The sequence below is a fragment of the Pyxicephalus adspersus genome, chromosome 5 (genome assembly GCF_032062135.1).
Source record: "Pyxicephalus adspersus chromosome 5, UCB_Pads_2.0, whole genome shotgun sequence".
In the NCBI taxonomy this organism is placed as follows: Eukaryota; Metazoa; Chordata; class Amphibia; order Anura; family Pyxicephalidae; genus Pyxicephalus; species Pyxicephalus adspersus.
In genome coordinates this window covers 77,326,204-77,352,335 of record NC_092862.1, presented here as the reverse complement: position 1 = coordinate 77,352,335, position 26,132 = coordinate 77,326,204, and the positions used below count along the sequence as shown (strand labels likewise).

General features: G+C 37.5%; 1 protein-coding gene across 2 annotated transcripts in view; it reads right to left on the bottom strand.

Moving 5' to 3' along the window:
- The window catches only part of EPB41L4B (erythrocyte membrane protein band 4.1 like 4B), a 159,830-nt gene that overhangs the window by 116,924 nt on the left and 16,774 nt on the right, over positions 1–26,132 (bottom strand). For both annotated transcript variants that reach the window (XM_072411912.1, XM_072411914.1), the window contains exon 2: positions 10,658–10,762. In XM_072411912.1, the coding sequence (XP_072268013.1) occupies positions 10,658–10,762 (105 nt within the window). The remainder of the gene's footprint in view (positions 1–10,657; positions 10,763–26,132) is intronic.

Below are 26,132 nucleotides of genomic sequence, written 5' to 3'. Positions count from 1 at the left end.
TTCTGCCAATGTGAACCAAGCCTAACTTTTACAAGAGATTACACTCTTACAAAAACATGGGAAACACTAGGAAGTTGGATCAAAATACTCAACACTGGACAGTTGGGAAATAATACAAAAATGGGACATATTAAGGGTGCAGGCCTTAGAAAGTTGGAACAAAGTAAAGGGGGTAGGTAGAACACTGGCATAATAAAGGAAAATGTATTACTTACTGTAATTTTGCTTTCCGTATAAACTCCATGTCAGCACATGATAGGATAATCCCTTCCCACTCTCAGTACCTAACAGATAAATTCAAGGTGGTCCATACACCTAGTGTTCTGTAACTAGCCCTCCTCAAAAATTATGCTGATATGGAGCTTATCAGGAGAATGGTAAATAATAAATTTTTCTTTTTCCTGACTGCTGTCAGCACACCCAGGGAGAGAAGTTAAAAAATACTTAAAGCTCACAAGGAAACTAGTGGACAGACCTTATTTGACCAAAACTAACAGCAGTTTAGGCTGCCAGTTCAACGCAGTAATGACAATGTGTGAGTAGGAGATTAGGTTGCTGCCTTACAGTAGGTGTCTAATGACACTTGCACAAGAGAAAGACATACTATTATTGAGCTGTGACCCCTAAAAGGATTTCTAACCATTAGTCCAATTAACTATGCAGATGGCTTAGACAGACTATCTGGGAGACACCAAGGCCTTTTTATTTATTGGTAGCCCTCAAGGGAAAAAAGGAGGTGTTCTGACTGACATATACAGTAGGTGCCAAGGTATTCAGGTATTCTTGGAAAGTACTGCCGATGTAAACTTTGCTGGTCTGTTGACCATCTTCTGGAAGAATGTTGGGAGCACAGCCTTCCAATTAAATAAGGTTGGTGTAACCTTTGGACTGAGGCCAAGCATGGGCAACATAACCAACATGTCTGGGAAAAAAAGGAGGTAGGAAGCCCTTAGGCACCCAACTCACAACCATGTTTGTCCTTTTTTTTTTTTTTTTTTTTGCTGACTGGTTAGTGAGCCGCATCCATTTGTAAAAGGTGTTTCCCACGTGGCCTGGTTCTGTACACCAGGGGAATCAAATTTTGATTTCTGGTATTTAGCATAGAGACACACTGTCAGCATTGCGTGCGCACACACATACACACACTATGTTAAATGATAGTTCCTTAGCACAGAGCATGACCAGAACTACTTGTATCATTCAGATGCTCCACCAGGTTTGATATTTGCAGCAAACACAGAACATGACAGACTCCGTGCACTCCTGTCTGTAATACAAGACACACCTGAACACATGCTGTTGTATGTCTGCAGACAGCACTCCTGCACAAAGTCTGCTTTTTAGGGAAAAAGTATTTATTCACACATTGGCCCTGATTTATTAAAGCTCTCCATGGCTGGAGAGTTTATATTTTCATCAGTGAAGCTCGGTGATCCAGCAAACCTGAAATGGATCTGGTGCAGGATTGAAAACGTTTGTTAACTTTCAGGTGGATTCCAAGATTTACATTATGATCCAAACATATAGAGAGATTACCATGCCTCTGAGCCACAGATGCAGTACATGTGAAGATTTGTTGCCTAAATTTATCAAGCACTATACCATGCTCCGGAGACCAGCAGCAGGGCTCCCCTCCACGCTGACCTATAGCAACCATACAAGGGGGACGACACCTGAACAGTGGACAGCCAAAGATTTTCTTTTGCCAGGTAGGTGGCTATAGTACACAGTAGGAAAAAAAAGGAACACTAGGTGTAAGGACCTCTTAGAATTTATCCAGTTAGGTCCAAAAAATGGGAGTGGTAAGGGACTAACCATCATCAACATGGAGCAGTCAGGAAAATAGGAGTTACTTGATACCTATGGTATAAACAAATGGCACCACTTAAAATCAAAATTGTCTTGCCCTGCCTACTATTTTACCGCCCGGATGCAGCTTCCCACGACCCAGCTGAAAAAAAAATTCTGGGGAGAATACTGCAATAATTGGAAACAATACGTTGTTTCAACAAATTCTGTTTTCTAAGTCCTCCAATTTGTCACTCTGTTGAGCTAGGCCACGCACGTAAATGCCAACATCTTGTTAGCAGTTAAAGAATCCTCTATATCAGAAACTCTGAATATTTTGTCCCATCAGAGACAAGAAACCTGCTGTGTTAAAGCGGTAATAGAGGAGTTCCCAGTCCATACTGCATAGGCTCCCCACACCCTGTAGAGGTGGTTCGGTCCCTGTCCAAGAGAATAGCACTTGCTGTGGAAATGGCCAACTCAAATGCAATGTACTGATCTGAAATGTAAAACAAAGGCTAATGCCTGATCAAGGATCTGTTTTTTTTTTTTTTTTGTTTGTTTTTTTAAACTTATTTAGAAGGGCAAACATGGATGTACAATCTTGTCCTCAAAAGTACCTACGGGAGGCCACTAATACCAGAAAAGTGTGGTTTCAACAATGACTCACTCCCTAACCAACCACCTAAAGATATTACTCATAACTTCAAGAAAGTGTCTTTTTTTCTCCATTTCTTTCAGCTAGCTATATCTAATTTATTAGAAGTTCTCAAGCTGGTTAATAAATTCAAACACTTTTTTGGTGGCCATGAAAGAGGTCAATAACTTGTTTACCTTGTGCCTAAAATATATTCTTCAGGTAGAACCTCTGCCCTATCTTACCCCTATTTTTTTCTAATCTATTGATTTCTACCCCTAGTCTTCCTACCAAAACATTTAGTTAAAAAGAAAAATGTATACAGTGACCACAGAGCACTTCCATCCATTCATATAGACAACAATCTGGATAAAATCTAAAGGCACACGGTCCCATCGTCAAAGTTGAGCCAACAGTTTGAGACCTTTCAAAAGAAAACTTCTGCACAAATTAGTCCAGTCACATTTAGCTTTTAGCACAGCTGTTGGAAAAATGTAGCAGTCAGTCGCAATCTATCTCTCCTCTAATATAGTTCTATAATGGATTGATTATTGGCAGTAGATTTTAGGATTGTTCTGAAATTGCGAAACTGCTTTGTCAGTCTGTAGACATGTCTTAGATGAATAGGTAGTTTTTTTGCAGCAGGGTAGTCGTAAAAAAAAGGAGAGTGGGCACGATACTATCCATGGCAAGCGCACATGCGCATCATTGTTATGTCTGCCCCACTACATTATGTTATGCCCGCCCCACTACTTCCCCCAGAGTGACATCATTATACCAAAACCCACCCACTCTCCCATCACAGTGGTGGGTTGTATTGGGAGGGAGATGGACGGACCAGCTAAAGCCGCAGAATACCAAAGAATTCTTTCCAAAATAGGAGTGGGCACGTGTTCCCAAAAACAGTGAGGGCACGTGCCTTCACTGTTTTTGGTAACGCGTGCCCCACTACACCCCTGGTTTTATGGAACTTTTTTTGGGGGAAAAAGAATAAATCCCAGGAACAAAAACTGTTGTAAGCACCCCTTACCATCTAGTTTTACAGTTTGTCCCAATTGCAAATGGTTACTACATTGCTTGGCCTACCATAGGAAATAAATTGGGCATCTACAGACAGATTTCAAAAACCTTTACAGGGGGACTCAAACAAAAAAATAATTCATTAATGTTTGTTAGTGTGTATATGATAGATAGATATATGGGTTTAGGCCTAATACTGTAAATATCAACTCGATATTTCCTTTCACATTCACTTGCATTTTCATACAGTAAGATATGTTTTGCTGCAGGAAAATTGGCATTTCAAGCAGAAGCTCCATATTATATATGGAGTGACCAAAAAAAGAATCCCTAGACTTAGACAGCTGTCTTGAATTCTATCATTTTCTGTGCCAGATATAAAGGGAGATAAATCTCTTTGGCAGTGAAGAACACCAATTTTAAGACACTTTTTGGTTTTACTTAAACTTTAAACCTTCCACACCATAAATCAGGCTGACTAAGGACCTGTGAAGAGGACTACAGAGATGCGGAGAACATTAGTGCTAAGAAATGGTCTTTTCCCCAGAGAACCAACAATCAGATTTAGTCTTTCAATGCAAGTAGCTAAAAAGGAATAGTAAGAACACATTGATATATAAGGCCCTATGTTTAGGCAGGCCTAACAAGTGAATATAGGGGACTTCTTGGGCTGGAGAATCACCTTAAAGCAAATTCAGATGCGGCTATTCGTATCACAAGATGTAGTCGTTGAAGTTGGCTTTCCAGATGTCTAAACACCAGTGTCAGCTGTTTCTGCATTACATGAATTTAATGAGGTAAAGTGGACTAATGTATTGTGCTTCTCTTTGCAGCAGAAAATTCAAAACAAAGGATTGCTGATTATTAAGACAAGTTCTTCCAATTGCTTCATTGAACTGCTTCCTGCAAAAAAAAAGTTATTCTTCAAGTCTCTAGTTCTTTTTCTTTTGCATTTTGGGCATTGTATCTTAACTATTATTGTCTGTCATATGACTAATATTAGGAAATTAGGGTTGTTCACCAAAAGGATCCTAGACTATTGGTTGTTTGCCAAGCCTGAATGCAACATTAAATGTGTAATAAGAGGAGAAAAAAGGCAGGCTTTTTGGCAAAGTAAATAGGATTATGTGTATTTTAAAGAGTACCTAATCTCACAATTTTTACTTTACATAAAAGGGTAGACAAACCTTTTATGTAAGGTAAAAATGTTTTGGTTGGGTTATGTTTGTTTCGCTTAAGAAGCTTCCTCAGGGGATAGGAGAGACATGTATAAATTGCATTAGTCACTGTAGTTCATGCAAAATATGTTAGATAAGGGCGAAGGGGTTGATCAGGTGTAGACTATACCCAGGTAAGTGATTTCAAAAAAGGGTAATTAAATACTTGGTGGCTGCAGATGGCTAACCGTATTAAAAGGGGGAGGGTCCGATATAGGTAAATTTCCCTCTGGGAAAATTACACATTTATTGAGACTAATATTGTTGTACATAAAACACCCACACAACTTTATTAAAATCACAAAAAAACAACATCATGCAAATAGATAACTACGTTTATAGTTCTAGAGCAATAGCATATATTTGGGATTTTTCTTCTCTGACCAATATGCTAAATTGTTCAAGAGTTCACCTGTTGCATAATGACTATTGCTTTGGAATGATTATTCATGTGGAAAAGTCATTCCAGTGCTCTATACATAGAAAGATGCTACCTCTGTATTAGAGATGCATTAAGACTTAAAAAAAAAAAAAAAAAAAGGGAGTGTGAGTGTGTGTGTTCACTTAATAAAACTTACTTTACTTCAGCCAGTCTTTTCATTTACACAATTCTTCTACTCATGCATAGCCAGATATTGGAGACTTCTATTTTCTATTTGCAGCTTCACAGGTATCGCAATGCCTTCATATTTTCTTGGCAAGATATTTAATAATTACATTTGTCCAAAGAAAAAAAAAATCTAAACTCTACTAGACCCACTGATTGTGCTTCAGGAACTGCAAATCCCTGCTGTCGTCCTATGTGTGATCCATCCAACTTCCAAAGACTCAATTTAATAAAAATGTGAACGTTACTGCCTCCTGTGTACACTGCAACTATGGACTCGGGAATTGCAGCAAACACTGTATTGGGTATGAACTTTACTGCTGCCATTTTACTGCCCTGTTTTTTTGTGGGACATTCTGATTATAGAATACAGAGTTTATGGTATGGTATGGGTTATGGAATCAGTTAGACCTATTTGTAACAGCAACTCTTAAGTAACCAGAAACTACATTTGCCTGGAATCTAGCAATTCCTGTGGGTGTCGGATAACTAAATATTTACTCTATTAGGTGAAAATGTGTGCTGTGGTATCCAATTATACAGAATTCATAATGACTTGTGCTGTACATTGTGAATTTAACTTCAAACAGATGAAATACACCATTAGGCTTACAGTCTTCTACAATGTAATATTTAGGCATAGCTTTGTTTGTTCTTTAGGCTAGGTATAAGGTCTGCTAAATGTAGATTACTGTGGAGTGGTTGTCGGTACCGTGATTTGTTAGTGCCACCTAACTCACACCAGCTTGTGCAACTTAAAATTTAAACACCAATGATGGTCATGTGATCTTATGCATTCCTCCATTTCAGGAAATCCTTTGATAACCATTAGGGTATCTGTTAGGTTAAGGTAGGAAAATAAAAGAGCACAAAATTTTTGGTACCAGCACTTAGAGGATATGCTCTAATGCAGAAAGCGACAACCTACTTACCTTCCTGTTAACGGTAAAAAATATTTATACATATACCAATTGATTACCTGGTGTTGCTTGGGTATTTATTTTTTTGCAATCCTATATTATACAGGGAAAGGAATCAAATAAACATATAGTGTTAAATCAAATAAATGTTTTGTAACAAGTTTTAAAAGTATAGGTACAATATACAAATAAAATAATCTAAATTAATGGCAAATTTTCCAATGCAGTTTTAATAAGAACATTGTGCTCATGAAACATCCTTTGTTATCTAGGGACAATCTGAAATTTTGTTCCTGCGAAGTAGGTGCACCTCTAGTCAGTTTCTATTAGTTTGTTTTCAATAAAATATAGTTGTAGAAATTTTGGTGGTTGATCTGGCAGTGGAAGTAACCATCCCGCTTTATGGTAAATTGCCCTTGCATCGTGAATGTGACTGGAAATCCAGGCCGCTGAACATTTGATGTGGTGGCAAATGATGTCATTTGGAAACATGAGTTGTATTTTCTAATGTTATTAAGAAAATGCTTTGACACCGAGATATTTCCTGTGTAATTCCAAAGATCTTGTGGTGGTGTTTCCAGTTGTCAGAGTTTGACTTTACCTTTTTTGCAGCAAATACCAGGAGACTCAGATTTAAACTTCTTGGCTTGGCAGTAACTACAAACCATTTCCATTTTTCCTATGGTAACACTTGCATGCTGTGAGTAGACTTTATGTAGATCATAGTGGAATCCTTCCAATGCCAAGTCCATGATGTGCAGTCCGTGATCGTCTGGCTCTCTTTCATTTCATGTACTCAGGTCTCACGCTGTTGTACTGTCTCTGAAGCTCCAGATGTTGTAGCTCTTTCTCTCATTTCCTATACTCAGGTCTCACGCTGTTGTATGGTTTCTGTAGCTCTAGATGTAGTAGCTCTTTCTCTCATTTCCTGTAGTCAGGCCTCATGCTTTTGTACTGTCTCTGAAGCTATAGATGTAGTAGCTCTCTCGCGCAGCATGTCAAGCTTTCTTTTCCTGTCCTCGAGATTTTCTTGTCTACAGTGTTGTTTTTATTTTTTTTTTTTTTTTTTGCCTTTTTTGCACTCAGACAATTGCTATACGTTTTCTTGAAGGCATTCTTACAGGCCAGAAATTTGTAAAACTGTCCAAAAAAAAAAGTATGTAAGCAAAAGACACACTGTCACGGAGCAATACATACACACACATGCAAATATACCTCTGACATATACCACAGCCCAGTACAAAGATCAGCGGTGCACTCACATGGGTCCGAGTCATATGTCTAGCAAGTTTGGTTTAAAGGTCTCGATCCGTTTCTGTGATAGTGGAACATCGCAAGTTTGGTTGACATGTCTCCATGCGTTTCCTAGTGATGACATACATACATCCAAATATAGCTCTGACATATAGCACTGCGCTGTACAAAAGATGACTGGTGCACTCACATGAGTCTCAGTCATATGTATGGCAATTTTGGTTGAAATGTCTCCATGCGTTTGAGAGATGGTGGAACATATACACACAAACAAACAATTATATTTATATTTTTAAATTGTATGTATGTTTGTGTGTATGTATGTTCCACCACGTGTACACACACACACACACACACACACACACACACACACAATCTGCTTTACTGAAAAAAACAAAATTATTCTGCTAGCAGACCCGAAAATACAACCAACAAAGATGATCAACAAACCAAGACATACAGTTAGGTCCATAAATATTTGGACAGAGACAACATTTTTCTAATTTTAGTTCTGTACATTACCATAACAAATTTTAAATGAAACAAGTCAGATGCAATTGAACTGCAGACTTTCAGATTCATTCAGTGGGTTGAACAAAAAGATTGCATAAAAATGTGAGGAACTAAAGTCTTTTTTTCACACAATCACTATTTCAGGGGGTCAAAAGTATATGAATAATCAACTCAAAGGCTATTTCATGGGCTGGTGTGGGCAAATCCTTTGTTATGTCCTTATCAATTAAGCAGATAAAAGCCCTGGAGTTGATTTGATGGGGGTGCTTGTATGTGGAAGATTTTGCTGTGAACAGACATCATGCGGTAAAAAGAGCTCTCCATGCAGGTGAAACAAGCCATTCTTAAGTTGCAAAAACCCATCTGAGAAATTGCTACAATATTAGCAGTGGCAAAATCTACAGTTTGGTACAAGATGAGAAACAAAGCACTGGTGAACTCAGGAAAGGCCAAAAGACCTGGACGTCCAAGGAAGAAAAAAAACAGTGGTGGATGATAGCAGAATCATTTCCATGGTGAAGAGAAACCCCTGCACAACCGCAAACCAAGTGAAGAGAAGACTGCATGAAAGTATATACACAGGGTGCACAGCAAGGTGCAAGACACTCAGAAGCCTTAAGAATAGAAAGGCTAGATTGGACTTTGCTCAAAAACATCTAAAAAAGCCATCACAGATGTGAAAAAACTGTGTGTGTGTGTTCCATCGGGTCTCACGTTGTCCCAGCATTCGTCTTCGTGTCGGAGCTCCGGGTGCCGACATCTTCTCTTTTTCGGGTTCCTCTTCCTATGTCTCCCGACCCAGGTGCGAGATCGGGTAATGTAGATGGAGAAAAAAACTTGCCGATCCCACTGCGCATGCGTGAGATCAGCAATTTTTTCCCCTTTCACAAAAAGACTCCTTCTGCACATGCCTGAGATGCTCGAGCATGCGCAGAAGGAGAACCCAAGATACCTACATCCCGCATCTCGGGAGGCTTTGCGCTCCCATTTATTCTCGATCGCCTAATTGATCGAGAATTAGGGGGCGGTGCTGCACGTTTTTTTTTTAAAGAGTGTTAAAAAAAAAAAAAACAAACAGAATGTTTACTTTGCATAAAAGGTTGTCTACCCTTTCATGTAAAGTGAAAATTATGCGTTTAGGTATGCTTTAAGTACACCCTTACCATTTCCATAGTCATTAGGTGAGTAAGTATTAGCCTAGTGCTGTTAATGTATTTGAATATTGGCCATTACCAGGTGTACATACATATATTACCAGGTGAAATACATCAGTTAAATGTGAAAGTACATGACAGTACAATTAGAATAAATCTAAACAATTACGTAGTCCAAAAATCCACCATATGGGAGATTGAAAAAAAACAAAAAAAAAAACATTTCAAAAAATTTCAAAAAAATTCAAACAAAAAAAATGATGATTTTATTGCTACTTAAGATAGTTTTAAGATAGTCAAAGTTATTGACTTATGATACTTAGATTTGCACAAATGTCTTTTCCAGTTTGGCTTAATTTTTATTAAATAATGACGCAAAAGAATCCGCAGCATGTTTTACATTTGAGAGTCCAATTTAAAGCTATCCAAGGACCAGATGATTTTTTTTGTTCTGAAACAATAAAACCTTAGGATTGTACTTTTTCTCTTGACTGTATACTGCAGCACATAAATTCTGGCTTAGATTATTTTGGCTAAATATTTGCACCAATAAATTAGTAGAAATACAGAAATGAATATAATTAGAACATATCACAAAACACAATAAAACTGCATACCTAGGAGGAGAGTGTAAGCAAACCATAAATCAAGGAGGAAATGAGCTTTGAAGTGTATTTAAAACCAAAACAGTTTAGCATTGTATTAGTGCTTAGATGCAGGGGCTTCATAAGACTTTTTTAGTTTTTTTTCCAATCATTTTCAGCTAGAGCAGTGGTCGCCAACCTTTTTGGTCCCGCGGACCAATAAAATTATCGGCTTTTGACCGCGCATGCGTGGGGATCCAGGTTTCACTCAAAGGGTAGAAACCTCCCCCATAGTGATGTCATGATGGCATATCCCCGCCCACTTCTCATTGCAGATCTGAGCCTGCGATGGGAGAGTGGGCGGGTTGTGTTCAGGGACACAGCCCACCCACTTCCCTGAGCCAGGGATTTGTATGGGGGGACATGGTGCGTTGCTCTTGCCGGTGTGCCTCCCTCAGCAGGGTCCTTCTTCTGACCTCGCTCGGTGGTGCACTGGCCAGAGCCGTGGACCACCAGTTGGCAACCACTGAGATAGAGATACTGCTCCTTCATGACTACTCAAATGACTATTAAATGGTTGTATGTGTGCAAGTGTGCCATCTTTATCTGTCTGATCATTGGAATTCATTAAAATAGCTTAGAAAGAAGCTTACCCATTGACATTTAAGCCCATTTTATATCAATAAATACATACCCTGCAGTTTTAGGAGAAATCTGTGTCAAACTTTCCATAATCTGATTCTAATCAATTTTTATTTCAAAATGCAAAAACACAACTATGTGATTAAAAATGAAAATCGGGAAGAATAAAGAAAAATCAATTAAATAAACAAAAAGACATTTGTTCACACATGGTCTAAATTATTTCTTTATCATTGGCACCAATTGTTTACACATATGCTAGCTTGAGCTATTAATAGAAAATAAATATGTTCAGGGACACAAAGGCCGGAAGATACATACCAACACTTGGGCAGCATCCATGTATTGTAGGCCAAAATAATCTGTTTCCACCAAGTCCAAATGGTATACAATCTGGTCGAATAAATCTTGCCCTTTGGCTTGTTTCTAATAAAAAAAAAAATATATATAATAAAATAAAAACAGTGCTTAGCAAAAACACATTTTGATAAAAAATAAACCATTATTTGCATACATATTATTTATATATAATAAAATTCACAGTTTCAGAAAATATACCTCCAAACATGTTACTCCTCTGCCTTTAAAGGAACAGTTAAAAGATTTTACAGTATGACAGGTATTTCCAATGCATGACTAAACAAATATACCAAATAGACACCTATTACAATAGGAATAAAATAGTAAATAGGATGGTCTTACTGCTTTTATGAGGCAGAATGTTAAAGAGTTACTAGATGTTTCGGTAAATCGAAAGGTGATGTTTCCTCAATCCTGAAAAAGTAGCAGTAGTAGGTATGGGAGTAGCTCCCCTCCAAAATATAGAAGGGTGGTATTCTGTAGAGCACAGAACAAATTAAGCAGATCAGGGGAGTACACATTGTTTCAGACTGCAGAGCAGCACACGGTATATGGATTTATGGAACATCAATAACTAAGCCCATTTCTCAGATCAAAAAGTTTGGAGAATTGGGAGAAAATGAGAACTGGCAGTTCTAAATTTTACTAATTCTCTTATGGAAAGATGCTTACAGAGTTTTACAAGTATAGAACATTAGTAAGAAACACCTACAGTAAAAAGTTGATAAATGCCATATTCACTGCTTCTCTATGAACATTGAAAGGAAAATTTTGTTTGCTTTAACAGCTTTAAACATCTGTCATATGTTCAGGACTGGATTTCCCACAAAGCCCCCTAGCCTGTGACCTAGAGCACCATGGCCACTAGGGACAGAATTTAAGACTCTGTTGATGCCTTCTCCACTTCCAGGTGCTATTCTGACCTATCTGACTTGTCCTGTGCCCACCATGCAACTCCTTTGCCTCTGTACTTTTTTTTTTTTTTGCACACCAGGGGAGGAGCGTGTGCTCCCTGGACAGTCCAGAGGGTAGGCAGAAGTTGCAGACAACGTCATCTCCTAGCAACCTAAACTGACTGGCTCATTCACTCCCTGCTGTCACTTGTTTAAAGTTCAGGTCACATATTGGTGAGCAAGATGAAGCCGGGTACTATCCGTTTGAAGGTACCTAAATGGGGAGACAGGTAGCAGTGTATGTACGAAGCTGGGTAGAAGTTTGTGCAAACTTTAAAGGCGGTCCATGTCCTGTGTGTAAAAGGGAAAATGAACAGCCGACAGCAGCTACCCCCAGCACTTTTTGGTATGGCACAATAAATACAAGGAGCTAAAGGAAAAGCTTCTGTTTGAAGCTCCTCTGACAGCAGGGGAGTTACATTGTGTGCTCAAATCTTCCTAAAACAAGTAGGGCTCCAGGTCCGGATAGCCTCACTCTCTATTATAAAACATGCCTAGCTTCTTGAACCCCCTATTTTTTCAGGGCATTTAATGACCTGTCTCAATCCTGCTCAGTTATGAAAGATTTACTGGAGGCTATCATATTTGTTATTCTTAAACAAAGATCATGCATTCTTAAACAAAGATCATGCAAATTGCGCTAGTTACAGGCCTATTTCTTTGTTGAATGTAGCTCTTAAATTATACTCTAAAATCCTGGCTGCCAGAATCTTCCCTCTGATTTCCCGCCCAATCCACACAGATCAAGTGGGGTTTGTTCCCCCCAAGAAGCATGCAAGAAAATGACAAAGACTATAAATATCCATAATGCCACCCACTCCCAGGGTGTACATATGATGCTCCCATCTAGACACGTGGAAAAGGCCTTCAATGGACTGCACATTTCTGGCTGAAACCCTGGAGCACACAGGTTTGGGGGAAACAATACCGTCTCTCTAGTCTGCCCCCACAGCTTAGATTTAGGACTAATGGGTTCCTCTCCAACCATTTTGATTTCAAGAATGGCAAGTGCCAAGGTTTTCCCTTATCTCCCCTTATTTTGGTGCAAGCCCTTAAAACCTCTTTTAGGACATTTCTGGAGTTTCGATCTCAGACAGAGAATACAAGATCCCAGCCTTCACCAACAACTTTTTTTACCTCATACAACCTCTAATATAATTACCTATACCTAGTCTGGTTTCGGAAACAGTCTCTTAAAACATCCTTTCCATTTATGTGGGGCTCTCTAGCCATACATACTTGGGAGTGTGTATCTTTGGGAATAACTCTCAGATCTATGCTCCAAATTTCCTCCCTTCTCTTGCAGCAAATTCATCAAGATATAACAAAGTGGGCCTCTAAAACATTCTCCTTGATTGGCCATTGTAATATTCTTAACATGGTGGTCCAGCTCATGATTCTGGATGTCTTAATACAGAGCCTTACTTTCCATTTATTACAGTTTGTCTGGTTGAAGAAACCACCTAGGCCTCCAGCTCGTATTCTTCAGCTAGCTAAGTTTGAGCGGTCTAGGATAACAAGACATGGATTTGTACCTCACAGCTGTTCATTTGTAAAGAATTGTGGACTAGTACAGACCCTCTGACGTGACTTTGGGGCAGTCCATTACAATTGTTCCCCTGACTTCTCTCCCCTGGTGCATAAAGGCAGCTCCCACCCAGGTATACTGCCATCCCACAACTCCATCTATCCTTAAGAGTTCTGCAACTCTTACACCTCACTATTGGCAATCCATGCTTCCCGCCTGGTTTACATGACTCAGTCAAACCAAGGAGCTCAAGAGCTTAGACGCATTTCTTTTTCACCGATAAATCCCACTGGCCTTCTACTTTCAAAATGAGCAATGGGCCCTCTTTTGCTAGATCCACATTTTTGGAGTGGACCAAGGAGCAATACTACATACAGGTATATTTTGGGATTGTGCTAAAATGAAATCTTTTTGGACCCAAGTTTACCATTTTATCCAAAAATTCACATATTATTCTGCCCCCCTTTATGTCTTTTTTTCTGGTGAATCCTATGGCAAGTCTCTAATTATTAGACAAGTTGATGGAGCTAGGGCCTGTATTCCAGTACTTTGATGGCAAGTTAACACTCTTGCTGTGTCCCAGTGGTTTGCAAGAATCAGTGTTAATGAAAGACCTCACAGCAACTTTTCAAGGCACTGAGATGCAATTTAAAAACAGGATTCTATTGGTGGACCTTTCGGTCCTCTTGAAACTATCCAAGGGTAGAACTGCGCAGTCTAAGATACTTTGGCTTGCTTTCTTGCAGCTCCGTCTACAGGTCCCCTTGTTTGCTTGAAGCAGCTTGCAGTGAAGCAGGTGCAGCTGTGTGTCAGTGTCACAGGCGGTCACTGGCCAGCACAAGCTAGCAACACATCTTTCAACACTTGACAGGGGTAACAGAGTATTTTGTTTCTAAGTGCACAAACAGAACTTTATGACACTAACTGTGCTGACACCGTTTGAAAGGATAGTTCTACAAACCATAAAAGTAGGGCATCTGTAGTAAAAGACAGGGTAAGCACTGGCTTCACTGAAACAAAAACATGACAAAAATATACAAAGCTTACAGCGGACCTATCACCAAAATTTTTACTTTACATAAAGGGCTAACAAGGGGCAACCTACGTAAAGTACCTTTTTCTCTGCCAAAAAAATCTCAGCCATGCGCAGAAGGGGCATTTTTCCTACATTTGGAAGGATGGGGGAGGTTGTCACTCTTCCCCCCGCCCCCATTACAGCAGGCTACATCACCCGAAATGCCAATCATTTGACGTATCCAGACAATGGTGGAGCTCAGTGCTTCCTCCATGCTGGGAAGAAGGGAAATTACAGGACCCAACTGAGGAAATCAAGGGACGTGCAGAACTAAAGGTGAGATTTTTTTTTTTTTTTTTAGTTTAGTTCTGCGTTACCAAGAAGTTAAGCTTACCGATAATCAGACATTCAAGTTCAATTAAAAATAAAAACCTTTAGGTCCTACATTAACTGTTTTGTGCCTTAAATATGCCTAATAAATATTTAAGGAACAGGATCTGAGGATGCACACAGATATGGTGTGTTTCAGAGGCAGAGTTTGAGAGCAGTTTTGTGCTTTATAGAGTTGCCTATATTTGGAATAAAACCAATAGGGGGTTTGAGTCTGATATAGTGGTGAATTTCAGGCAAGTACTGCACATCAAGACGACCTGGTTTGAAAGTGCCACTATCACCTTCTTTACTCTTGCTGTAAATAAAACACAAGTAAGGGAGCTTATGTAGATCAGACATTAGTGAAGACACAGTCAAATTGTGCTCTAACTTGGAAGGCAAGAAAAGCAAAGTAAAGGTTACTACAACAATAAAGCTGAATGAACCCAGGATTAATCTTTTGAGGGTACATTTTTAAAGTAGAATGCTGAGAGTTCAGATTTCAATATGTTGCTGAGAGTGCTATCTGAACTCTCAGCATTATACTTTAAAAATATAGCCTCAAAAAGGTTATTCCTAGGTGGTACAGAGCTTGTGGTAAAAGAACAAATTCAAAACCCTCTTAAGCAATCCTTGCATTCCCATGATGAAAGGGACCCAGCCTGGTAAATTGTACATTAAAATGCATTCAGAAAAATTATGTGATGATAAAATTCAATACTAAAATGTTTGAGAATTATTTTACCAGATGAATGGTAAGATTTTTTTTATAAACACATACCGCATTTTAGTACTTAAACAAGTTGAACTTTTGATGTTTTAGTTTCTGTGGTCACCATTCCAGTTTCACTCAATGTTCATATTGTTTCAGTTAACACTTTGCATTACAATAAGCTTATTTGGCTTTTGCAATTGTCCTGGCAAGGTTTAAACCAAGTTTTTCTTTGCATAAGTAGAACATAGAAGAATCCAGATTTGAACAGATACACATGAGGCATTGTTAAGCTTAATTCTCTATGGAGCAACTCCCCTCTTTATTAAGGTCTATAAAGAGGAGTAAAAACATCATGGTTATGTGTATTATGAAGGGCTTAGTAGGGAAACAACCATTACAGTTTTACTAAAAGCACAGAGTTTTTTTTTTTGCGCAGCAGTTGTTTTTGAATAACACTTCTAGTGTTGCAAGCAGCAAACAACTGCTTTTCTCTCTCCAGGTATCGTGGGGAAGAACCAATTCTCTACAATAGAAGATTACCATATCTGATCAACTCTCCCAAATTTACATGGTTTCGCTGATTTTTCCTAGATCTCCTTTAATTTGCAATCCTCCAACTGTCTTCAGCCATTTCTTTGAATGTTCAAAAACTTTTCTACTATCCATGTTTTTGTGGTTACAAAACCAAAAAATAAACTATACAATATCTATTGTTGTGGATATAAAAGTATTTTATCTTACTTTCAAATTAAATTGGTCCAAAACTATATACTTTCAATTGTGCTGCCGAACATCAATAAATGTGTAAAGTTAAATTTGTAACCACTTTTAAAAGTACATCTATCTCTGGGTTTAAAAGTTTTTAGAGCTTTGTATTCAAGTTCGCCAAGCAGTACATTTTAATTGAAGTGGAGTTATTTTCTATAGGCAACATAAGATAAATACACATGAAACTACAGAACAAGTTCAGAGATCATTTTTTTCAAAACCTATAAAACTAGGTTTATAAAGTAACAGTGAAAATGCATTGCTTGATTTAGACAGTGTAGTAAAATATTATTAGAGTAGCATGACACAAAGTAAACATGAGGATTTATTTGGTTTAGTAGTGTATACACATTGGGATGTTCAAAAGCTATGATACCTACACTGCTACCTGAAGTTGGATTAGTGTGTTGTTCTCCCCCCCCTTCCCCATGGTGAAGCTAAGGGTTAACAGGTATGAAGTCTAGATTCTAAATGTAACAAAGGACAAAAAGCAGAAAAACAACAACTAAACAAAACCCCTAAAGTATGAACTTTTAGTTTTACATATGACCAGATTGTGATAGGGCTTGTGCAACCTTGATTACACAGAAGCACTTTTAAATGTTTCCTTAAGTATGTACGCAGGCACCACCACTTGAACACACTGTGCTTACAAATGCAGCTTTGGCAGCTATGCTAGGACAGACACCTTTAACCTCCCTAGCGGTATTCCCGAGTGTGGAAAAAACTCGGGGTGGAAAAAATTGCAAAAAGCGGTAATCCCGAGTCACACTCGGGGTACCTTTGAGGGTCCCTCTTACCTTATCCCCGCGCTCCAGCGGCGATCTCACGATCCCGCTGTGATGGCGGGGCGCTTCTCCGTCGGGGGGCGTGGCCGGGCGGGAAATTTAAAAGCAGATTACGGAGTAATCTGCTTTTAAATACCACCCGGGTCCCCACCACCCCGATGCACGCATCTGCAGTTAGATGCGATGCACCATGCAGGATTTCTGCTTGGTGCATCGCATCTAACTGCAGATGCGATCACCAATAGTAAATCCAGAGGGTGATGCCAGCGGAGATTTCCCGCTGGCAGCACCCCCTGAATCTACTGCTCTCCTGCTCACATCTCCCAGAGGTCGGCCTCCGGGTGATGCGAGCAGGGGAATGAAGAAGGGCGGGGACATCCCCACCGCATCACCCGGCAAGATGTGTGACATCTTCCGGATGATGCGGTGGAGTGATGGATTCTGGGGGCGGGAAATTTAAAAGCAGATTACTATGTAATCTGCTTTTAAATTTTTTTTTAAAGTAAAAACACATCAAAACATATAATAAAAGTATAAATACATATTGTAGTGCACCAAGCATCATTGCCCAGTGCCCTGATTTACATTTTGCACGCTATTAGCCCTGACCTTTTAATCACTTCCTGAATTGAAGTAAATTTTTTTTTCTAAAATCTGCATATAATTTATATTATTATTAATCAATAATATTGCACCCTTGTTTGGAAAATTTCAGAAGGAAATTTTTGATAAAATTTTTTTTTTTGGATAAATTACATTGTTTTGGGCTAATATTTCATTATTTTTTATAATAATGATTTATAATTATGTATTTTATAAATTATGATTCTAATATAATAAATAAATATAATAATTATACCCGGGAGTTAATCCTAAGAATTACAGGCCCACAATATAAACAAAAATTTCTACGCAAAAAAAATAGGATCACTTTTTGCATCAAAAAAATGACAGAATTAGAACGCTAGGGGGGTTAAATGAGATTAGACATATTTTAATGAGAAACTTTACAAGTGTTGCAATACTTCCTTGACAAGAAAAAAAGGCAGATACCTGATAGATTAAAAAAAAAAACATAACAATGAGGGAACGGTGCAACAAAAACATGAGACTAAAATGTGTTAGTGGAAAAAATTAAATAGGTTTAATTTTTGAAATACTGTAATTTCAATACAATATTACAAAGTAATATTGTACAAAAAAAAAAAAAGGTTAAAAAGTAAATTTAGATGATGATACCTTTGGACTTCTGCTCAATTTATGGTCGATAACGAGGGGAACGAGAAGGGGTATTACTGGCTCTTGTTATCTACATGTGTTGTACTGGATTAAAAGGTGTATAGATATTTCATAATGTTTTTTTTCGCTTTTCCTTTAGGATGGGTAACACAGACAATCAAAAAGTGCAATGAAATGTAATAGTATGCTTTTCCTCTAATTTATAAAAAAGGCTTTAAGGTAGCAAAAGCACCATCTGGGATCAGCAGGGAATAGGACATGCACAGACAGGAAATATACTAAACATGTAAACATACATAAAAACAGAGATTTATTTAACACAATCACACACACTTTTAGAATAATAAAGGCATTTTCATTAATATTCAATGCAGAAAGATTCTAAGTCAACAATATTGAAAATTTTTTTGATAGTAAGCAAAGGTTTGTTGCATATCTGTAAAAATCACAGCAGCTACATTTTAATGCAGCATTTTAGCATTAATCCTTTCATGCGTTATTGCTTAACATTCCAGCCTACTAAATCCAGCCATAACTCAGGATTTACACTCATAATGCACTTCTTTTCCCTGGATCTCTAATGTACAATAAACCAGTGGCACACACAGAATAAATGAAAAGAAAAAAAAAAAGATACAAATATGTATTCATCAGTTTACAAACTGCAAATATGTGATGTGCATTTCTGAATGACATACTTCCCAATGCTCAAGACTTAAAACTATTGCAACCTAAACCATTTCTCTCTATTTGTTTACTTTTGGTCTGTTAAATATATAATTGACTTTGTTTTACTTTCTGTTTTATAAGTTGAAAAATACCTAATGATCTTGCCAGTGCTGCTCAGTTATCAGTCACAATCTAGTAGGCAGCAAAATGATACAGACCAAAATGTGTTCTTTAAGTAATTAGCCAATTAAAGGTATTTTCTTTTTTTTTTTTTACCATGCACGATCATCACCCGATTCAACTGAAAATAGCCTATTAAAGCTCAAGTGGACCAGTCAGAGTTTACACATTTTCCCTGGGATGGCAAACTTTGGGATCGACGACAGCTCCAGAAGTGACTTTCTGCCCTCCTTTACAGCAAAAACAAACCAATTTGAGCAAAACTAGTAATTATAAAATGATATATAAATATTTTTTTATTAAAAATGTGTAAATATATCCTTGCAGAGATTTTGATGTAAAAAGAACATGTACGAAAGGGTATTCTGCAGAAAAAAATGTTCATATTGTGTTTCTACCCAAAAGATAAACATACGCATAAAAGATTATAGCAACATTTTAATTGTATAACTAACTGCTTTTCTAGTAAAATGGGATATACAGTTTTTAATTCTGTGCATTGTTATGTTAATTTATGTACAGTCTTACATGCATCGTAAGAAAATTGGCCATTATACCATAAGATTTTGGCAGTTTTGTTCTACGGCACAGACTGTTCACAAGAACAAGTTTCTTTTGTTTTTTTTTAAGCAATAAACAATTTCCAAAAAATAAAGCAGTGGAAACTAATGCACCAATACCAAGACCGATTATGACAATAGGTTCAAGGAGAAAACTTATGAATCAATTTCGGAACCTAAGAACTAATTGAAGGAAAACACTTTAAGGATAATTTCTTGTAGAATACTACCTCATGCACAACAGAGGAAAGGCAGTGGGGTCTAAGAGAAATTTGACAGTAACTGTTGTTTTTGCAAACTGGATAAAGCTACAGGGTCTATTTATAAAGCAGTGAATCTGATATTCACTGAAAACATTCCCTAGGTCATTTTTTCTGCTCCATGAAATGCTTCTTTGAATATCAGATTTGCTGCCTTATTGACTCACAGGTATAACTAGAGGTGCTTTAACAAGGATTATCCTAAATCAACATGTCACAACACACTTTATTTTAACCAATACCCAAAATACAACATTAGGAATAACCTGCAGTACAGGTTTAGCAAATGGATTTTGTCAAGATAAATATTCAAAGCTTGGAGCTACTCACTGACCTTAAAAAGAAACACATTAAATAAGCTTGCACTGAATCCAATGCATATATGCATTGTCGTGCTGCAGTGGATTAACTACCTCCCAATGGTGTTGTCTGATGAATATGAATTTGATTGTATTTATCAGGAGCAAAATTGTCATCAATGATGAAAAATCCCCACCGACTACGTTTAAAGAAATGCAGCTGCAATGAGCAGGGGTCCTTCACTGTTTGAACAAATGCAGACAGATAATTTGGGGACTTTAAAGGCATTTAATGAAGCAAGATGTTCATATTTCACAAATATAAAAACATTAATTTATTCAAAACTTTATTAAAAAAATGTTTTCCATAAAATCATTAAATTTGATGTTTACAATCCCATAGTTGGTTTGATATGCATTGATAGGTATTATGTGTTCAACGCGTTTTAAGGAGCAGAGTCTGCTTCATCAGGAACAAATAACCTTCAATGACAGAACAGTTTCCAATTTCACATAATTATAACTCACATCATCCTCCAGATATGTATATACCCTCCAGTTACTTACATATATTTAGATGGCTCCCTGGTTTGGACATCCAGACCAACAGGGCGATCCTTTCTTAGATTGTAAATTTGTGCAGACCAATACCACAGCAGAGACAAGCAAGAGGGCTTTTTGTGTAAAAATATCAAAATGATACACATAGTTACTACCTCTATTGACCTTGTTTTGTTAATATCTTTGTCACCTTTACTATGTGTCCAAGATCTATAGAAAGTTGCTCCCTTGATAATTTATATTCCAATAAATCTCCATCACCATTATACATAAGTGACCACAGCAAATCAACTCAATTCAATGTGCAGTGAACTCTATTCAACTCTTTATATTGATAAAGTGCTTATAATCACAAATCCCTTTCCCTATTTTAATGGAGTGTCTCCCTGTAAATTACGGTTTTCTTTCCAATAGTGCAATTATCCTATTTTTATTATCCATAGTAGTACAAAAAATCATCATCACCAAGAAACAAATGTCTATCATGTACTTACATATAGTGTTGGTGTTCGAATTCGGATAGACCCGACCCGAAAAACACGGGATTCGACTTTGCGAATTCGTGTGTAAAAAAAAAGACTTTAATGTTAAGGTGATTTATTGAATGTGTGTGATTTGTGTAACTAACTTGAATTTTTTTTTTTTTTTTACAGGCTATCCCACAATGACAGGATGATTCCCAGGGTTGCAAAGGCGTGGAAATCCTTCTGTCAGTGTGGGATCCCCAGGCACTAGAGGTTAAATGAGGACAAGTCTCCCCATTCATTCACCTCTAGTGCTCGGCTGAAGAAAGGAAAATCCTGATGACGCCCAAGCGGTCTCCTGAGCGAATGGAGTTTCTCCATTGAGAGTTCAACTGCAGTTCAGTTCCCTTGGTCACCAGGCTGATAGATAGGAACAGCCCGGGGAGCGTGGGAACTTGCGGTCAGGTTAGGCTGTTCCGTATGTGTTCTTGGATAGAGAGTCTCTATGGCTTCTGATGAGATATTCTTGAGCCCTGAAACTACCGGACGACTCGGGGGCTTAATCAAATGTTTGTGCACTTTGGGTGGGAAGTGCAAAAAAATTAACCATTTTGGGATATTTGATATTTAAGGCATTGTAAATTGTTTCATCAATGATGTTTTCATTTTTGGCCTTCACAATCAATGAATAGTATTTTGTGTAAAAGGCTTTAGTTTGTTGTTCTGAAATGGTCATATACCGTTCCTTTTTGTTTAAAATATCCAAACACATAATTTATAGTACTCCTTATTTCGAATGACAACATTCCCTCCTTTATCTGTGGATTTTTATAATTATCCTGTCATTGGATTGTAGGGAATAAATAGCCTGTTGATGTTTATATGAAAAATGTATACTTTGTTACTTCCAATTCCCTTACTGCTTCAGTCACCTGTTGTACAAAGGAGTAAATTAGGATTTTGTCTGAAGATTTTTTAATGATTTTGTTGTGACAATAAATATAGATTGAGTTGCTTTTCTTTTTAACTTATATTCCTCCTCTTCTTCCCATTCTTCATTCCCTTCCACATTTCCCTCATTCCACAACTGCATTAAATTTTTTAGAGTTCGAAAATCCTCACCTTTGAATCCTTCGAAGTTCAACCTCTCTTGTGTTTCTTCCAACATTTTTTTCGAACAAAACTTCATAAAACAATTTTCGCACAAAAATGATTCAAATCTTTAGTGAATTCGAATTTATCTAATCTTTCAGAAGGGCAAAAACAGAGGCCTAGTCTTAGGACCTCAATTTCCTCACCTGATAGAGGAAGGCCTGATAAATTAATTTTATTTAGGAATCTGTTTTGAGAGGCATTATGAATACCAAATTTTCCATTGTGTTCAATCCTGGTGTGTTGGGTATATTCTGATTGATGGCCTGGCCTAAAAAAGGCACCCGTGTCGTGTTTTGTGAACATGTTATGTTAGTGCATGTATGTTCACCATCAGCAGTAGCTTCTGGTGTTACTTATGATTTGAGAGCAACTCTCGTTCCATTAGTTGTGTCCTGTTTCTAGGTGCTACTGCATGTAACAATGGGTACCCCTGTTGTGGGAAGTACTGAACTCATAGTGGAGTCAGAAGTAGGTGTATGTGAAATGCATGTTTTTTTTTTATCTTTTGAATCACATTAGGTGATGTTTCACATGTGAATCTTTTAGTGCTTTGTTTCTCGTTTCATTTAAACCTCATTTCCGAACTTTGTGATGAACTTTCTGAGCCACGGTCATCTGTAGTCTCTGTTGATCTTACATTATTTCCTAAACCTTTCTTAACTGAACGCTGCTTCTGTGTTTGGTCCCACTTATAGGCCCGTTCGGATATAAATGCTTCTTGATCCTTATAAAATTTCTGCTCCTTGTTAGTCACTATTTGGGAGTTGAATTTGTGTAAATAACTCTGAATCTTTGTGTTTTTTGTTGTAAATGCCTCGGAGAGTAGGAGTTCTGAGTACTTGATATCCAGCATCCATAAGCATCCAGCTCATCTACTATTATCTTTAGTTCCGGACTATGATATTTAATCAAAATCCTCTTCATGTGTTGGGACAAGACTCTCAACATTTGCTCCCATTCTTCTTTACCAACTCCTATATTTGGAAAAATATATGTACTCTCAGGCCAATGGGGTTAAAGTTCCCACTTAAATATTTATCCAGATATTGTATATGCCAGAAGGTGATTGACTTCCTTTTGTATAGGGATTATAATCACAAAGCTACCTCATTTATCTTGAATTCAGTTTTGGTTTGATTGGTATAGATGGATATAATCCCAGATGTAAATCTTTCCCAGGCATTGCCTAGTAAAACCATGAAGAAAGAAAGAAAAAGTAAATGAGGAACTGGAGGGTATATACATATCTGGGGGATGATAAAATTATGTGAAATTGAAAACTGTTCTGTGATTGTAGGTTATTTGTTCCTGATGAAGTGGACTCTGCTTCATGAAACGCACAATACCTATCAATCCATAACAGACTAACTATTGAATTGTAAAGATCAAATTTAATGATTTTATGAAAAAAAATATTGAATAAATTATTGTTTTGATAAAACAATGTTTTTATATTTGTGAAATATGTACATCTTGCTTGATTGAATGAACGCCTTTAAAGTCCCAAAATTACCTGTCTCAATCTATTGAGCCAAAAGAGTTGTCTTAACTTATTTTTATAATACTTCACTGTTGCCTGAATGTTCTCAAACACTTCAGCAAGCAAACTTCTGGTTATAGCCAAAAATTTAAAAAAATTGCTTTGGTCCAGAGAACTGGTTGTCATTTTCTGCATCCAACTGCTTGTGTTTTATGGTGTAAGCATAACATTTTGGTAGCCATTCTGTGAAAGCCACTTCTAATAACACAGATTACCTTAGATCACTTATTACGGTTACCTCCAAAGTGTAGTTGGGTGTACCATATTCTCAATGGTTTCTGAGAAGATCGAATCCAATGCAGAGGTGTTTCGTCAGCAGACCTGAAAAATACATCAATGTCCGGCAAAATGTCTGCTTTCAAGAATATGCTGATGGAGAATGACAAACATTGGTGTGTGCCAGTTATGGATTAGTTTTTGGACAGGAATTTAGAATTTGTTTTTAGATAAGTTAAATAACCATGGTGATGCAGGTTATGGGGATGGATACCTGGGAATGACTAAGTTGTCAAGCTTGTCAGTTTTCCTATACTTTATAGTGTTCTGCACTGTAACCATTTAATCAACCTGGTTAAGTATGATATGCTAATCACTCACACAAAACCTCCGTAATGTCAGCTGAATATTTATTACAACGTTCTATAATGCTTGAAGAAAACCAGTCATAGCACTTCAAACCATGCTGGATTCCTCTAGAATGTTAAGTGAATATTATGCAGCTCAGCAATGCTAATTTGCAGTGTCAAGCCTAGGTGGGGAAACATTACTGCCTCATGTCAACAATGGTTTAACAACTGTACTGTTTGTTACCAACATACTTTGTACCTCAGCCATAAACTTAATGTCTTTGTACCAACTGTATTTGCTTCAATAGACTCCAAACAAAAACTACAATGTGATTATTTACCTTTGTAGTAATCCTGAAAATTTGTTTCAAATTGTTCATACCTTTTTTTAACGTAGTTAATTTAAGCTTTATAATTGCAAAGTAAACTCCCATAGCTTCTTCTATATTAGTAAACATGTTTTCCTTTAAATTATTGTAAACTAAAGTTGAAATGAAATGTAAGCTTTCAAAAGGATTTATTACTATTTATGCATTTACAAACTTTGACCTAACTATTTTAACATATGTGGTCAAAAAAAAAAAAATACTTATTGGTTTTACACAGCATATTAAGTTTTAAAAAACTACTGGAAAGCTTTTATTGCAGACTATCTTCCTCCCGGGGAGATTCACCTTCTGTTTGCCCTTTGGACTTAACAGGAGGAACACAGACAAGTAATCTAAAACCAAGTTATCAACCACAAGAAAATAGAAAAAATTACCAATAAGGAATAATCCTTTAAGTAGATCTAAACTCTCACTGTAGGGGGAGGGGAGGACCATGTACACATGATAGGGTTCTTACCACTCCCTAAATTTAGTTTTAAAATACAAACCAGCAAAAAGAACATACATTTAGGATGGATATTCCAGAAAGAATAAAGAAAATATTGTGTCCCACATTTAGTGGTCTGAGGAATCCAATATGTAGAACAGAGCACAAGGTGCAGCGGGTTTGTGTTTGTAATTTTTAGCAAAACATACACATTTTCAATTGTCCAGTATGAAGCAGTCTGCAATCAATCATGTTTTGTTCCAATGAACTGGGTGTGATGACAAACAAATGTGGCAAACAACAGGGAGTGTTAAATTGGGTGCACATGGCTTACCTAATATCCTTAACTTTCAGCACCTTAGCTCAATCATGTGCTAGCAAAACACCCCCCCCCCCTTTCAGAGACATATGGGAAAAACAAAAACGCTTTACCCTATTTACCTACTTGGCAAAAAACAAAAAACATTTTTTTCATTGCTAAATGAAACACTCAAAAGTACTACTGGGCAACTATTATTTCAGAAGTAGATCAGTAACGACTTAATGGTTATCCTAAAAATGTTTTTTTATTATGTCAAGGGTGCCCAACCTATGGCCCGTGGGCAGATCTGTCCCTCTCCTCATTCCCTCTCTGCTCCTTGTCTTGCAGGGGATGGGGTTGTGCTGCCAGGAGAGGGAGCTGCTCCCCACCCACCTTGAATCGTGAGATAATCCCAGCAGCTGGGAGCATGAGAGCTGTGGGTGTCCATGCAGCAGTCAATATCCCCATGTATAAACCTTCATATCTCTTTCACTGATTGTCATAGAAATGTGAATTTTTTACAGGGTACAGGGGACCCCAAGAGCTGCTACTAAACCAAATCTTGGCCCGCTATACATAACAAGTTGCCAGATTCAGGGTCACATAAAATCCTAACAAACAGGGATATTTTCACACTAAGTGGGGCTATTTCGAGACCAGGGTCCCCAAATTGAGTTTGAATGTTGG